At 42.5% G+C, this 17,907-nt stretch overlaps 1 protein-coding gene across 1 annotated transcript in view; it reads right to left on the reverse strand.

The window, feature by feature from the left end:
• Positions 1 to 17,427, reverse strand: part of LOC119406658 (cytochrome P450 3A8-like) — a 29,615-nt gene extending 12,188 nt beyond the window's left edge. The window contains 9 exon segments of the mRNA XM_049419982.1: positions 3,328 to 3,399; positions 3,401 to 3,489; positions 5,871 to 6,012; positions 10,779 to 10,906; positions 11,008 to 11,153; positions 12,648 to 12,736; positions 12,809 to 12,925; positions 17,209 to 17,305; positions 17,379 to 17,427. Coding sequence (XP_049275939.1) covers positions 3,328 to 3,399; positions 3,401 to 3,489; positions 5,871 to 6,012; positions 10,779 to 10,906; positions 11,008 to 11,153; positions 12,648 to 12,736; positions 12,809 to 12,925; positions 17,209 to 17,305; positions 17,379 to 17,413 — 915 coding nt within the window. The 5' untranslated portion in view covers positions 17,414 to 17,427.
• Between the last annotated feature and the right edge of the window lie 480 nt (positions 17,428 to 17,907).

A 17,907-nucleotide genomic window follows, 5' to 3' on the forward strand; every position in this document is an offset into this window, starting at 1 on the left:
TACCTTTCGACACACTCCTGCCGACCAAACTGAGTTATACGTCGGAGTACGCTCGGGAGGCAATAACGAAGGCCCAAGAGGCGCGCGAAGTTGCTCGACGCCGACTAGCGGACTCGCAGGAAAACCAGAGGCGTATATATGACGCCCACCATCGTGACGTCCACTACGCGCCGGGCAATCTGGTTCTGCTTTGGTCCCCCACGCGCCGCCTGGGACTTTCCGAGAAGTTACTCCCACGCTATTCAGGCCCTTACCGCATCTTACGCCAGGTGACCGACGTCACCTACGAAATCGCCCCTAGTGACCCCACCGTCGTTCACCCTCGCACTGACGTCGTTCATGTTACGCGGCTCAAGCCCTATCACTCGACTGCCTCCTGATGAGCACCGGGTTGGTGCTTCAGCCGCCGGGAAATAATGTAACGGGCTAAAAGGAACAACGAAGAAGACAAGGAGGACGACGTTGACAGACCCTGCAAGCTGGGCGCCATCTTGCCAGCCGCTGAGTTTATTCTCTGTATATATATTGTAAATATATTCTCCCCGTAACAATATGTACAGTTACTTCCGCTCCTCTGAAGAACGTGTTTTACCCTTGTCCTGCTTTCTTAGGAGGAAGGCAAGTAACTACATCACAAATCAAATGTTTTTTTTTTTATGATTACTTTAGCTTCAAACTTTTCCATAAAAAAACGTTACAAACCGTTACGGAACATTATTTTTTCGTTCCGGAACAGAAACGGAACGGAACTTTTTGCAGTGGAACGAAACTAAAACCGAAACGATAAACATTTCGTTCCGACACCCTGGCTCTACCGATTGAGCTACGGCGGCAATCATCCTCCCATCCTCAAATGGCAGTGTCGGACACGTTATTCGAAGGTTGCAAGTTTGGTCCCTGCTGGTGACAAGTTGTCGTTTCGTCCACTTTAATTTCTTCATATTTACATCATAATTACTACAAATAACGTCCCCTATACTTTACTTGGCTTGATTGTCTGTTCGTTCTCATTAAGGTTATGTCTAACAAACAGAAGCGAGCCCTGAAATTTCCCTTTTGTTTATTTATCCCGAAGTCATTCATGTTCTGTTATTGCATAAATAGAATCAGATTTCAGGCTAGAAATGTAGTGAAATTTTGTTTTTGGTTACCTTCATTTCGAGCAAACAAAAATTATACTCTTGACATGGCTCGCGAAAAGCCGCACGCTGCATGGCTCGCTGTACTATCCCGTATGACGATAGTGCCTTCAGCAAAGTTATCCTACGCAACAGCATACACTGAAAAAAAAGCAACAGGCCTGCGCGGAAACCGCAGCACAGTCACAGTGAAAGCTGGAAGAGCGGCAATTCTAGAGCCCGTTGTAAGCTCTCTTGAGGCTACTAATACAAGTACACTAGCAAGGTACCCACTACGCCATAAATCACAACTTTTATGATGTTGGGAAGCACCTACTAAGCCATTATTCATCATTCTGCAGAAAAGCGAGGCACCAGCTACACGTCTGTAAGGCATTATGTGCACTTTGTTGACGCGACGACTGATGACGATGAAGAATTATGGCTCAGCCCTTTGTAATAGGTTGGAAGTTTGAAACGGCGCACCAGTTATGTAATTTGCATTGGGTGACGCCTGGTCGCTATTTCCCTCTCCCGTCATGCTGTATAACATACGTTGACGTGGGAGAGAGACGGGGGGGGGGGGGGGGGGGAGGCGAAGAACTTACTGAGACCCAGAGGAAATGGATCATGCGCTTATGGGCTTCCTTGCATAACAGCTTTCGCTGTAAAATGAAGTTAAACACGAAGACATATTTATTTCGCAGGAGGTTCAATTCATCCAAACCTCAGTGTACCTTGCTCTTTCTTAGCCAGTAGTTGACACAGCTGGCAAAAAAAAGTTGTGTGCACAGATGTGTACAAAGCGCCTCAAAGGTTAAAGGGACACTAAAGAGAAAAACGATTTTTCTTATATTTGTAAATTACTCTTTCACAATTTAAATATCACTGCGCGTGCCGGAAGAAGATGCTTGGCAAGTCAGAAAATAAGCGAAAAACATGGCTGATCCCTCCATCATAGGAATCGGTATAACACGAAAGTGAAACGTGTCTTAAAAGAGGTAGTTGGGCATTTATTGTACATTGTTTCGCCGCAATCGCGAACCAATGAATGTGATAGCAACAAATTGGAATGCTATGCGAAGAACGGCAAGCAGCTTGAAACTTGCAGCGTGCTACTCAAGCACAAAGGAAGGAAGAAAAGAACACACACAGGATGAGCACGAACTAACTGTCACAGTTGTTACTTCTTTGTGTTTGAGCCGCGTGCTCCTTTAGCAAAGGCGGCCGCTGCAGTGAGTGAAGTGACCTTTGTGCACTCTTCAATGTAAACTTGTGGTAAAAGCACAAGACGTACAAACCGCCCCCATCACGAGATAAGTGCACGTGCATGGGCGACCACGCCCTGTAGGGCAAAGTACAGGCGGGGGCGCACGCATCGCAATGAGCGGGGCGACAACCTTTAAGTGCGCCCTTCGCGCCATCTTGCTGGTGATAACAAAAACAAGTGCCTCCGAGCTCTGCGTACCACCAGTGGTAAATGGTGTATATAAATAGCTCACCATTAGCATGCTGAAGAACGTAGGCTTTGTGGCTGAGTCGTTTCGCGCTGCGTGCTGCGGAACGAGGGGTTGTGGGGGTTCGATCCCTGGCGATGAAACTTTTCCTTCTAGTTTTTTTTTTTTTGTCATTTGTTAGTGTGTATTTTACGTCATATCCGCGATGGAAATACATCAGTGAAGTCTTGGTGGACCTTGGCATAAAACAATTTCATGTTAAAAGAAAATGCGGGTGGCAACACCACCTCCCGCACCATATTCCCGCTTCAACCGTCATGATGTCATACATTTTGACAGCATCTACTAGGCCTTACGTAGTTGCTAATCGATAAAAATGAAGTACATTGCACTTTGAGGGGACCATAGGCTTACCTTCCCAAGTTTCGGGAAATTTTGTTGAGCCAATGTCACCAAAATATGAAAAATACATTTTGAGATCCGGGACGTCACATGCAGAGATTTCAGCGCGAAATTTAAAAGTGAAACTATGACCTTAATTTTCTTTTCTATTAATAAACCTATGATGGTAAGATCATGACATTAGAGTTCTGAGGGTACAATATATTAATCTAAGCCAATTCATTGCTTAGCATTGGTGTCCCTTTAAATATGATGCCCCAACAAGCCCAACGTGCAATCCAGCATCACAGAAAACACAGCCCACTGTTGGACCAATGACTTTGGCCGATGCTGCTCGAACAGACACTCACGTTTTCCTCGAAGCAACGATCCACTTCCTCTTGCAGCCTTTGCTGAACTTCCGGGTGCAAGGCGAGTAGGTAGAAGTGTGAAGGCCAGCACCGATGAAGTCGCATCTTGGCCAGCGATGAAGAATGCGACACACTGCGACAGGGCCTCTTCTTCAGTCAGTGCTGCGACATGACAGTGTCCCAAGACTTGCTTATCTACTACAACAAATCAGCGGTACTTTCGGCCAAATTCACTCATGCTGTTTTTAGTGCCTTTTCAGTCTGATGCAGCGAGTGAGTTTGTAGCACAGAGCGCTTGCATAATAACCAGCTGCGAAGTAGAGTGCTGACACGGCCAAACCGGTACACGTCAGAATTGAAGCAGTGCAATGGAAGGACAGGACATATGAGAGAACAGAGATAAAAAAGTGTTGACCTGCAACTCTGGAACATTTCTTGTGTGCTCATGTCGTCTACTTGCAGTTCTCTGTGGCCTTTTCTCAACCATGTTTCTGTTACTGCCTTAGTGTGTATATCTTATTATGTGCTGCTTAACTTAGCATGTTTTATACCTATTAAATTGTTACTGCCCATTTCGTATGCTTAAAATTCAATATATGTCAATTTTTATAATGGAGAGCAATCTTGCTTTGTTTTTTTTAAAGATAATTTCTTGTATTTGCAGTTTTCTATTTCCTGTTTTATTGTTAACATAAAAAAAATCTTGTTGCTTTTTTAACTGATTTCTACATTTTTTGCCACAGTAGATTACTCTGTGCTCCTGTTAATGTATGTATTGCCTACCTTCATGTAAAACCCCTTTAACCTAGTAGTGTGGAGAAGGTAGTGCAAATCAAAAAACAAGCAAGTAAGGAAATAAATATATAAATAAGTAAACCAATAGACTGGCAATAGCAATAGCACAGGGGAAACGGGTAGCTGCCCTATACTGAGTCACTGCCCTATACTGAGCTGGTGTCTCATCATTTTGTGCTTTTGTGACAGCAAATGTGAAGAGTGATGATGAGCCTTTCTGTTATGCAATGTGTGCTAGCAGATGACAAAAGTAGACAAAATGCCTTGCTTGTCATTGTGACCTGGTCTGACATCAGCTCACACTGTACGACTCAAAAAAGCCTGCAAAATTGGACGCAGCTTCTCGCGCAGTACTGTTCTTTTTGTTTTAATTATGGGCTTTCACAGTACACTACAGGGTTAAGACGACAAACTCACATCCGCTATTCACAAGCACCAATATGTCTCCTGAGCGAAAGTGAACTCTGTGCACAATTTTCCCACTTAGTCAGAAGGTGATTTGTGCGATATACTTTATTGTGGTCTTGTCCAGTTCTAGCTTTGGCTTGATCAATATGTGTGGCACACGGGCCATAACTGCTCAGTACCCTAATAGTTTTCCTCACCACATGCAGTGCAGTTCTTGGAGTACCACATTTCACAAAAGCAACGTGGCAGTTAAAAAGAGATCTCTGAATCAGAATATTGAGCATGCTGCAGAAAGGGCACTCAGGGGGCATGGCATACTGCTGATGCCGTGAAAGCTTTGCTGGCCTTTTTTAAAGGGGTTATGAACCACTTTTCCAAGTAATGATCTAATGACCCCAGTATCGGAGTTTACTGCCTCCCGAATTGATTGCCGCAAATATTTCTAGAATCCGTCAAGAATGAGCGAAGTTACGGGGGTTTGGTGCACGCTCTCAGCGCTTTCTCTCTTTTCTCGTCCCAAAAAGCGCACTGGAAGCTACACAGGGAGGGATGGCACGGGGAAAAGAAGTTACGTCAGCGCGCGTCGTGAAACGTGATCACTCTCCCGCTGTGATTCACCGTGTAAAGTTAGCAGACTGAGGAGTGCGGTGCCGACAAGTGGTGGCACCCCATGCAAGAAGTGCATCTGATCTGAACGCTGCTCTTGATTCATGTCGGCTATCAGCCAATGAGGATGCTATGTCTTTTGCGACACGGAGAAGCAGATATGCGACGTCAACCGGCAGGCGCTCCACCCACCGACGAGAGTGAGAACCGGCCTCTGTTTGAAAAGAGGGCGCCTGAGAAAACATCAAGTTCGCGCTCCGCTTGCAGCCTTTACGCGGCGCACACGACTGCAATATTTGGCTGAGCGGTTCATAGCCATGTCAGCTTTCCGCAGGATGTGTTTTTTCAACAATCCCAAGGGGTGCTTCATGACCCCTTTAAGGACAGAAAACTTGTGCGTTGCTCAACACAGTTTCCTGCAAACTTGCAGTATCCAACTAGACTGAGTCACTGAAGGAGCCGGAAGACATCTATTGATAAATTGTATACTTTTCACAGTTACTGACAAACGTTCTTATTTATTTCACACGTGCCACCTAATTACGTGAACCAAGCACTACTGCAATTATGACACAAGTGTTCTTACGCTCTGTCCCTAGTGAAATTTGTTCACAGTGGCCCGGAATTGCGCCTACAATCTCACGCTTCGTGCTCAGCATCAAGATGTTATACAGTCACGGAACCCGCTGTGCTGACTTCACCCACTGGTACCATCAACTGCAGACACTACCAACCTCTAACGCCAGCCGATGCTGTGGCAGCTTGTTCATTGCCTAGGTTGTACAATCTATCTTCGGAGTCTTGAGGTCTGTCAGCAGTGGTGTAAGCTCCAGAACTCTGTGCGTCAACCATAAGTTGCAGAAAGTCTTGGTGTTTCTGCATAAATACGAGCACCATACATATTTTTCAAAAATTCATACGTCGGTTGAACTTTCCAAGTGAGCAGACCTTTAAGTAATTTAACGCCGTAGTTTTACATGTCAAAACAACGATATAGTTAGGAGGCGTTCGCCAAATACTTGTTACCTCTCCTTTCTTGAGATACTTGACATAATGTTTAATGAACTAACAAAAAGGTGAAGCGATCCATTCTTGTTGGTGATATGAACACAAGACCATAGCAGCCCAGCGAATGATGACTACATGTACTTGCTAAAATCGTATCAAGCTGTTTCAGCTACATCGATTGATCTTGCACCAACAAATTCTGAGAAGTATATTAGTGCTACAATCTACGATAAACCTATTACAGATCTTTTCTCGATAGTTGTCTCTGTTGATAACCTCAAGAAGAAAAAATTAGATGGACCGAGGTTTGCAACAATAACAGACTACGTGGCTGAAATATTGTTCTGGAACTAGTTTCAGTGAAATATACCATGATAACATTAATGCAGAATTTTCTGAATTCATTTCTCTGCTTAAAAACGCAATCGACAGAAGCAGCACAAGTTTCAGTTCATTCTCGGGGAACGCTATTATGTCCCAGCATTAATAAAGAAATCCGGGAAGTCATAAAGAGCCAGGATTACTGGCATGACAAATGGAAAAGATGTTAACATAATAAATTTTATTTACGCAATTTTAAAGCATTGCACGACAAATCTGTTGCACTGATGAGAACGAATAAAAAGGATTATTATGCACAACAAATAGACCAGGTGAATGATAATTCAAAAACAGTTTGGCCGGTTGAAAATGAAGTTTTCGGCAACTCTCCCACTCCAAGTGTGACTCCCGATGTCATCGACATTAACACGGTTGAATCATTTAACACTTACTTCGCCTCCATTGGTCCAACTTTGGCTGAAGAGTTCAAGAAGCCTAAATGTATCACCTTCAACTCTAGGTTGAAATTTATTGGGAGATAAAGCATGCTCTTTTCAGCAACATGAATTTAGAGCAAATAATTTTGCCTCCACTGCCATTATGACCCTTACTCAAATAGTAAGCATAGCACTGACTGATAACAAGTTAGGAGCAGTTATTTTGCTGGACCTCAAGAAAGCATCTGATACAGTAGATCGCAGTATATACAGCTAAATAAATGACCACATTATGGTTTCTGTGAAAGCACATTCGAGCTTTCTTTGGATTACCTGACGGATCATCAACAGGCAGCATTAATAAGTGCCATCATGTCATCTATGAGCCATTTTAGTGGTACTCCCCAGGTTCAGTACTAGGGCCTTTACCCTTCACCTTGTATATTAACGACCTTCCACACGTATTAATGTCTTCTAAAGTATGTACGCTGATGATACTTGTATTTGGTAACAGCTAATAATTCAGATGATCTTCAAAGAAAGGCAAATATTGTGTTAAAAAGAAGACTATAGGATTGGGCATGTTGGTACAACATGATTAAGAGTGCATATCAGTGCAAATGACCAGAGGAGACAGAAGAAAGGGCACAATGCGCTGGACTTCCAGCAATTAATTTCTCTCGATGATTTCGCGTGTAGTGCGGCCGAGGCGGGAAAGATTATTTCTTTAAAGGATGATTATGTGTTGGTACCCCCTCTGTCGCACTCACTGATATAGAAAAGAGGTACTTATGTTTGTCCACATGATGAATTCTTGTAGTATCATTGTGTTCCGCACATGGCCGTTGCAACAGTGTGTAACTGTATAAAAAGCGAAGGCTTCCCAAAAAAATTAATTGTTGGGAGTTCAGCGCTCTGTGTCCTCTCTTCTGTCCCCTCTGGTCGTTTGCACTGATATGCACTCTTAATCTTGAATTAAAAAGACATTGCTCAGTGGTTATCAAATAATAAACTAACTATTGATACCGATAAGACTAAATGTGTCACCTTGCACTCTAGGTTGTAATGCAACAATGCTAATCTAATAAAGATAAAAATGATTGAATCTGTGATCAAACGAGTAACTTCAATTAAATATCATGGAGTCACGACAGATAACCACATACACTGACAAATGCAGATTCAAAATGTTTGCTCAAATTAGCCTCAGGATGTCATGCGCTTACTCAGGCTCGTAATCACTTTAATATGACTACACTAAAATACTTTACTATGCTTTCATTAATTATCACCTCTCATATTTCATTGAGTGCAGAACTTATCTGGACCTGGTTAGGCGACTTCAAAAACATGCTGTGAGAATCATAACTTATTCTAAGTACTATGAGTATAGCAAACCTTTGTTTTTCCTATTACTTTTTTGCCCTTCAACTTGCCGTGGAAATTAATACAAGCCAGACATGTTAACACTAATGTAAATTGCAACCACCCTTTTCATGTGTCATTGTTTTGCACACCTTGTTGCTTCACCAGACAACTAAAATTTGGTAAGTGGAATATTCCACTGACTAATAACATATATGCTGAATGTCTGTTGCAGAACGTTATTCTTTAAATCTGGAACATTATTCCTTTCGAAATAAAAATGTCATCCAATTTTACTAACACTTGAGAAACACTAGAAGAATAAAGAGATCTCTGAATGCAATGTCACGTTTAAATTCATGACTAACTGACGTTTTTAGCGACATGTTATTGTTGTTTTTTTATTTCTTCCTGTGCTAAAGCTTCTTGCATGGTTATTTCATGTGCTGAATTGTTTCATATCTTATTGTTCACTGGATATTCAATATTATATAACTTTGTTAACTGTGCTTGTCCAAAGTGCCATTATAAAAAATGCTTTTTTTTGCCCCCGAACCAGACTACAGGTCCACTTAGTGTTTGCAAACTGTATGTAATAAAAATAAATAAATAAAATTCAATTCCAATTAAAATATTGCTCTGGATGTTATTGATGTCACATACCCAAGCCAAAGTTGATAGGCTAGTATGTATGGCGTATTAAGGCAACGGTGCAGGGAAGAAGAGCGCATGACAAGAAAAAAAAAGATGGCTGATCCCTCCGTTATAGGAATCGGCATAACACGAAAGTGAAATGTGTTGTCACAGAAGTAGTTGATTGCTTATAATGCATTGGTACATGAGATCTTGTACAATGTCTATTGTTGTTTGACAGATATAGCATCGCTTGATGTGGACGCGCCCACGTTGACGCCTAGTGGCACATCTCCGTACCAACGACTAACGACCATGATCATGATTTAACCCTTGCGGTAGCTGAAGTTGTCAAGATATACCTGGACAACGCATATGGTGAATCCCGTGCAAAGATGGCATCAACAAGCACCTATTAAACACTGATACTTGATATGCACTCCTTTAAAGCGTCGTGAAACATGAAGAGAAATGCGACGAGCGTCGTGTCTTCCCTCTAGCCTGGCTGTTAATTCTCACATGACGAGCAGGGAATGCAGTGCCACAGCCAGGCGAGCGTCGGAAAGCTATTTTTCTATATGGATGGATGCTATGAGTGAGGCTTGCGCTAGAGCCGCCACCTCGTGGTGTGTTAAAGCATTGATGAAATTACACTTCTCCTATTGGAAACGCACCGAATGGGACGATCATAGCAACGGCGTGTCGCCGGAGGTAATTGCAGAGGCAACGAATGCTTTTTTCGAGCCTGGTGGCACACATGTCACAGCCCCGTTATAAAGGGGATGCTCATGGCATCCATCCATCCATCCAGGAGCACTGCGACAGTAAAGTGTGAAAGATAAAAGGCGCAATAATGTAGGCTCTGTTACGTGTTCGGCAGTAGCTCACTGGGCTAAAAAGCCCACCAGCCATCGTTCCGTACCTAGAGGTCGTGGGTTCGACTCCTGTGAACGGAACTTTTTCTTATAGTTTTTTTTTTCTTTGCCATCGGATGGCGTTCATTTTGCTGACGTATTTCCGTGATGGAAAGTCACGTGACGAAAGTCCTTGTGGACCCCGGAATAAAGCACTTTTGTGTTAAAAAAATTACAAAGTATATTGCTTTCTTGTGCTTGTGTTGACATTGTTACTGAGCTGCTGATTTAATAAGGAGACATCCTGATACATTTTACCTTGAAGAAACATTGCGTATACAAGCAAAAGATCAATAATCACAGCATTAGCAAAAGAGAAAGAACACATTTCTTCCAGCACACCTCTAAAACATGAAACTGTGCCAGTACATTGCTTTGGCTGAAAATGCATGCATAGGCCGGACCACTTGCTTTCAGCCAGCACGCTCATGCCGCGATGAAATGAATACTTCTGCAGATCTGTCAAGTTTAAAGATTTTTGTTTCACAAATGCGCACAAGTAGTGAGCCATATTTAAATAGGAAATGTAGCCAAGGCCACCGCTTCGACGAGAGAACTTGTCTTCGTCAAAGTATTGCTGCCCTGACAAAGACGAGTCCACTGGTTGAAACATTTCCTCCACCGATATCCCCCATTAGAATATTTCCGATTACTTCAAAATTTGATCTTCCCCTGAGCTTCTGTCCTGTTTGAATGCGCATTGAAGCTTATAGCCTTTGCAACAGTATTGTGGCATTTTACGTGACATATCTTGGTGCAACCTCTTTGCTGCAATAATCAATTAGTACAACATCATCAGTATAAAGAAATAAATAGGTAAATAAAGAAATAGGTGGGTTAAAATGAGTAAATAAATAAATAAATACTCAGAAACCTAGTTCTCTGGCAATTTACACATGAGGTTTAGGCCGAAGGCTTTTTCCTCAACACTTACACAACACTAAAAATTACAGCAACAGCTCACCACATCAGATAGCTTCCTTTCTTCAATTACGTTCAGGCAGAAATTTTTGAGGAACAGGAATGTGTCAGGGCTGAAGATGCGCATTTTGAGCAAGACTTGAATACATGGGAACAATATCCAGGCATAAACTGCAAAAAAAAGAAAGAGAGAGAGAAGATGTTTCCTCCTTCTTCCTGCCCTGCTAGAACAACAAGATGTTTAAAGGCAGCCAGTAAATCTAAATACACACAGAATATGATTATGGCCATTGTTGGTTTCATATTGAATGCTGCCTGCGACTTGGCAACAAACTCGTCAGCCTCTGTCGAATGCGACGGAATCCTTGCACTGAAGACGCAGCGCGTAATAACATCGAGGGTGTAGTGGCCAAAGACCCTGCGAAGGAAACAATGTCATCCTGTGTTTCATGAAAGTGATGTAAGAAGGAAAATTTTTTCCAAGGGACTTGTTCATATGTTAGACACAACGATATGAATTGAACAGGCAATTAAGGAAAGTGACGTGACATTTCAGTCTCATCTTATAAGCTTGCACCGGTCCGGAGGCTTTCTGTTTTTTAGTGCCATATAATATTTAATACGTGTGTACCATAGGCGGAGAGTTTTCACTTTCCCGGAGGGGGCGGGGGTCGCACTAGCTCTTCCACATTTCTCTCAAGGGGCGTAGCCGGGGGGGGGGGGTTCAAACCCCCCCCTGAAGTTTTTCAGTTTTGCTTGCGTATATTATACGCGCACATATCTGACAATGCGTGGGACCTGCCGAATTTTTTTATTGACATGCTTTACTTACTTGTTAAAACATGCACCGGGCAGGAGAGAATGGACTAATGCTGGCACAGGAAGCTTTAATTATGCCAGTGAATATACAATTTAAGATGGCCAAAAATAATTATCAGATGGCAGAAAATGCCATTTGCTACCACTACACCTAGTGCGACGCTGGGTTACGAATTTTTCCGTCGAAGGTTTTTTCTGGATGAGTATTTGAGTTGCTTTTAGGTAACCGAACTGGTAAATAAAATTTAATAAAATAAAATAAAATAAAATAAAATAATATTTGCTGATAAATAAAAAATGCGTACCATCTTTTCTCGGCAACTTTTATGGGTAGGCATGTCGAAGTGTACCTATTTGTAGGCAACCAGGAAATTACCTTTTTTTTTTTATTTGAGAGCAAGTCTGTGCGAAAACGTTCCCCGACTGATTGCGTTGGGATTGCTTTGTATTCTCAGTGGCATTTTTGTTTTCTGAAAACCAGTCGCTACGCGATTCAAGACTCAATGTATTCTGCACGTACAAATCCGTTTGAGGGGCATTTTCAACTGAATGTTTTACTCGTCGCTTGTCCATGATCCGAATTTTAAAAGCCTGAAATGAAAAAGAAGCGGGCATGAACAGCCCCCTGTGAAATAGCTACCGGACAACACGGCCAACAGTTCGTTGTCAGTGGACGGGGACCTAAGCCAAGATCTTGACAAATTTTTCAGGCCGGCGTCAGGGGGGGCTCGGGCCCCCATGAAACCATCCGGGGGGGGGGGGGGGGCGATCCCCTCAGCCCCCCCGTACTCTCCACCTATGGTGTGTACCTTTAAAGCGGAAACCGTTTTACAACTGCATTCTCACCCCGATCACACCTCTTCTGTCACAATTGCAGCTGCACTCTGGGTAAATACTAGTGAAGACTAGAATACTAGCGAGTACAAAAATACTAGCAAATAGAGTAGCACATACTGAGTGCCAAAGCTAGTTGCCTGCTTGGCAGGATTATATCCGCAATTATATCCAGCGAGAAAATGGTGTCGAATGCCAGAGATACCACAGTGAACAGGCACGGAAAGATCTATTCACAAGAAATCAATGGCAGACTCACTGTTTTGGCTTTATGTCATTTCCACTTTCAGCAACCTTTAGCAGATGCTGTGTCGCAACTCGAGCGCAGTCCTGTATGATGCCATTCATCTAAGACAAAAATGCGAGCATGTCAGAAGATTACTGACCATGTCACCTGAGCCGTGTTCTTAAGATGCTGACCTTACGAAGCTTTCCAGTCGTGAAGGCTGGACTAGCGGCAGGGCGAATCTTTCTCCAGCGCTCGACAGGGAGCATGGTCATCATGTTGTCCAGAATAGGGTCATTAAACGTAACATGCTGAAAATGAGCAATGGCTGAACAACTGGCAAGTCTTCAGGCTGCACAGTGATCAATGGCAGCATTACTGTAGTAAAGGCAAATGACAGTGAGTTTAGTGCTTTTGCTTCACAGATATGAAGTCCTTTCCTGCTGGTAATTAAAAGTCAATTTGTTGGCTGTTTTCGGAGACTTTACTCTCTTCCTCTGCCATGAATGCAAGATCCAGTGACCGACTGTTCTAAAGAAAGTCGCGTTATGTTGACTAATTGCAGTCACCACCACTATGATTTACAGTGAAACATTTACTGTGATAGCAGCTAAGAACTTGAAGCAGGATTGTACTGTATCTGTCCTCTCATCCTTTCTTTTTTACTGTGGCAATCACATCACATGCTCTGGTTCAGAAGTTCTTTCGCAACAGAAAGAACACTGTGGCACAAGAAAAATAAACTTTTGGGGCTGCAGCAACTGCTATGAACGTGAAACATCACATGCATGCTGCTAAGCATGTGTGGGTGACAGGATACAGAAACACTGCAACCAAACACAAAAAACGCCACAGTTTCATTGCAAAGGCGAAGCAATGAATGCAATAGCAAGAAATTACAAAGTCACAACAAGAACACCAAGCAGCTCGATACTTGCAGCGCGCCCATCAAGTGCAAAGGACTCACAAAAAGAACACACTCAGGATTACCACGAACTAACAAAGGTAAATTTTTTTCTTCTGATTTAATTTTCATTGTTGGTTTTATTTATATATACATACATATATCCGGAACATGACGGCGACGGCAAAAAACCAGCCGAGAGTGTCCATATAATTGCTACCGCAATAAAAATTCACCGACAATTACGATACTGCCTAATGTGAATTATGAGTGCAGCTTCGTGTTGGGGCAAGGCCAACTGCTTGAAGTGTTGGCTTTCCACAAGGTATCGACTATGCCATAAATCATTTTTTGTGAAGTAGGACAGCACCCACTCTGCCATTATTCGTCTTTCTGCGGATAAGCGATGTACTTGCTAAACATCTGCAAGGTGTTATGTGCACTTTGTTGATGCTGCATGTGGCTGATGATGACGAAGAATTATGGCTGAGCACTTTGCAGTGGGTGGGAAGGATTAAAAAACACACTCGTTGCACAATTAGGAGTGTGTGATGACTGGTTGTTATTTTACTCTTCTGCCACGCTATATTGATTTCTTGCCCGATATGATGCCTGTACAGGGTCTTTTTGCAAATGAGTTTCAAGCACGAGCATGGGTCTGTGGTAGAATACTCGACTGCCACACACAGGGCCCGGGTTCAAATCCCACTCGATCCTGGGTGTTTTTTTTTCACATTTTATTTTTTCATGTCTATCAGTTATGCCACCAACGGCAGCACCGCTCAACGCAGGAACGGGCGCCTAAGATCTGCGCTCTAAAATATTTCACACATTACATAGCTTATGTACTTAACTACTTCATTTATGGTACTGCTAGGGGGTATCCTACAGTCCAATCTGGGTGTTTGCAATGGCCCCGCCATGGTTAGAGGCAATAGGCACTCCCCTGTCTTGCTGCCTGAGCCTATTCGCATCATTTGTCAATCCTACATGCCGAATGCAGGAATGTCATAGCTGAGCAAGCGTAATATTTCTGGAAAAAATTGCATGTTGATAGGTTTTTAAACTTCTCACAATCAGTTGTTTTGATTTTGATGGAATATGCCTACTTTGGCTGAGACAGCCCTTTAAAGCATGACCATTTTCTGTCAGATCAACAAGCATACTGCCAATCTATGCATCTCTGGATGCTGAGCAAGAGGCTAAATTTAGCACTGAATCAATCATGCATGTTTTGACTATGGTGCTATCTGTGCATGTGACCCATGTATGATTCAGTGATTGGTTGTAAGGGTATCAGTGATAATAGTACTGCATGCTTTCATTAAACACTTCGTTAGCAAACAACCCCACATGCTAACTGAGCAGCTCTTGGGCAAATGATATTTGCCCCTATTACTATATCACTGAGGGTTACACGCATGCCTTTTCAGCAATGTAGATTTTAGTTACGTAGTTGGAAACAGCATGGAGACGGGACAGAGGGGAAAAAAGCACACAACACAAGCACAGACAAAGAACTGAGTGCAGGTTTATTGCAACAGGAAAATATATCACAAGTGATTTCTCAATGCAGATGAATGGGAGGAAATTAGCACTCCTATTTTATTGTAGCCTCTTGATAATTCAATCTCGACGGGACCTCAGGACTTTGTTTGAATTATCAGAAGTTCTCATAAATATGACTCGGGGCAACATACCTACTAGTGTTGTGAAGTTTATTGTTTCCCAGTGCCGCAGCAATATCGTAGAACGCTCTGCATGATTGCCAGTAAAATGTTTAGGCATAAGCGATCCCACTAGCTGGTACTAGTTATTATACAGTGCATGCAAGCGAGTGTAAATAAGGGACGAAATGTGTTGTGTCCCATGACAGCTTGTACCCCCTTCCCATGCTTAGGACGTTTTGCCACATGACACCTGTGTACAGAGGTAAAAGTGACCTTAAGAGGCGTTTGGCACTATATAGTCAAATGCCAGGCCCCCCCCCACTCCGTTTTTTTTTTTTCTTCCTCAGCCAGCATGCAATCTTTGATGCACGCGGCTTGGCTAGTTCAGCGCTTTTGTAAGCAGGCAATCGGCTTTATTTGTGACTGACAGAGTATAAAAGCGCGAATGTTTAGCTAGGAGTAACAAGGACAGCAGATACTTCTAGGCAGGCCCGTAGCCAAGAAATTTTTTCGGGGGGGAGGGGGGCGACTTGCTGAAAACCTTGACGTTTTGAGAAAAACACTTATTTTTATTATTTATTTGTGGTAAAAACACCTACTTCACCATAATTTCGGGGGGGGGGGGGGGGGGCTGGCTACGGGCCTGCTTCTAGGCATGCATGGACAAGCAAAAAAGTGGAGTTACAGCAACCGAATTTGTGCAATGGGGCAATTTGAATTAAGTGGCTTTAAAATACATTGAAAACATAGCAGGCCAACCAAAAATTCAAGATTTGTTTGAATTATCAGAGTTTGAATTAGAGTGAGTCTACTGTAGTTGTAAAAGGAAAGTGAATTGATGAACTTGACAAGGCTTGCCTGTTCTTATATTTACTTTGCGATCTATTTTAATGTTTTTGGGAGTTGTTTTCCAACATCTACCGTGACAGTTATGGAAGTCGTGCCACCTTCAGCTGATACCTAAACTGATGTCCTGAAATAGTTTCAGACCCTGAGCATTAAATCTGCAGGTAGCATCGACAACATTCCTAATTATGTATTGCATTCGTGCTCAAGAACAGTGGCACCCTAACATGTCTGCGTGGGCCCGAAATTGCTCAAACTACAGCTCACTGCCCAAACAGCGAAGCATATATCACTGATGCAGTTAAGGAGCTCAAGAAATGTAATTTTAGGGGCGTAGCTCCTCTAAGTCTAACCTTATCCCATGTCAGGCGTAACCACGGCAGTATCTCCCGAACAGTACAATAGATGGCGCTGTCCCATAGAGATGCATGCAAACTGCAGTTGGGTGACGATATACTAGATGGCGCTGTCCCATAGAGATAAAAAAAATAATAATAAACAACTAAGAAAATAAATAAAAAAATTAAAAAAATAAAAATAAAAAAGGAAGGAACAACGGAAAAAGGAAAAATAATCAAAGCGGCGTATCGCTTTGATTACTGCTGGGCGAAACCACTGAACATTTCACGGTGTAACCATGATTGCTTCAGGAGCTTCGCCCAAGCTTTTCGTCATTCACCCGTGGATATGCTGTAACTTTTTAACTAATTTGCAGGTCAGTTTCCTTAACAGTGCCCACTACAGTTCAAATACATGCTACATACAGTGCAGTAGTAAAGCATTTGGATGGACCAGAGCATTTCTCATTGAGAAGAGCTATAAGGCAGGCTAGTTGCTGTTCATCCATCTTCAAAGGTGTGATGGGTGAACACAGACACATTACAGAACAAATAAACTACAGGACACACGACGTTGTGTGTCCTGTAGTTTATTTGTTCTGTACTCTGTCTGTGTTCACCTAGAGTACCTTTCAAGATGGAGGGGTATTTCACAGACCACATGGTCCTCAACACCTTTTGTCACACAACAATAAGCTGAATTTTGTGGTGAGATTTTTTTTTTCTTCATTTGATCAAGGAGTGAATGTCGATTTCATGATCTCATATGTGACACTAGTTGAAAAAAAAGAAAGCAATAAACTACCATGAGACATCAAAATATTGCACACACTTACGCGCCGGTCGGGAAGTTCTTGGAAATGTTTCACGAGCACAAGCTTAACCAATTCGGGATCTGATATCATTAGCGTAGGTTTGGGGGTTTCAAATGTGCTGCAATGGCAGAAAACGTGGTTAAATAAGTACATTCAGGATTCTTGCCATTTGTATACACTCAATTACATACCCGAAAACCTTTCCATATTTCTTCACCCTGCTCATATCAACCTCGTGAAATGGCTGGAAAAGGTAAAAAGAGAACATTATATTAATTGTCAGATACTGCCCAATTGCCACCTACTGCCATGTTCACATTTCATGAATGCTGTAAAATCATGTAATTTTGCAGCCCCAATTTCTCACAAATGGCCGACTTTGGACATGCCTACTAATGGCTACTAAACTTTCTGATTTTGTGCTTGTCCTGTGTAGATCATTCGGGTTACAAAATCCCCTTTCCGTCTTTTTCTTTTAAAGAAAAACAACCTATGCCATAAAAAACGGTGCAGACTGTTTATCCTTGTATTTGGGATTTTCAGTTAAACATGTTCTTTATTCTCAACTTCTAGTCAATCACGTTTCATCGAAGGACCACTGCAGTACAAACTTGCATGGCGAAGTGAATAAAGAGAATGGTTTGCTGGGCGAGTTAATACATGTCGACGTGGACTGCGTGAAAATGACTAAGGAAGAAAAACATGAATGCAGGGATAACT

Source organism: Rhipicephalus sanguineus, chromosome 10, assembly GCF_013339695.2.
Source record: "Rhipicephalus sanguineus isolate Rsan-2018 chromosome 10, BIME_Rsan_1.4, whole genome shotgun sequence".
Lineage (NCBI taxonomy): Eukaryota > Metazoa > Arthropoda > Arachnida > Ixodida > Ixodidae > Rhipicephalus > Rhipicephalus sanguineus.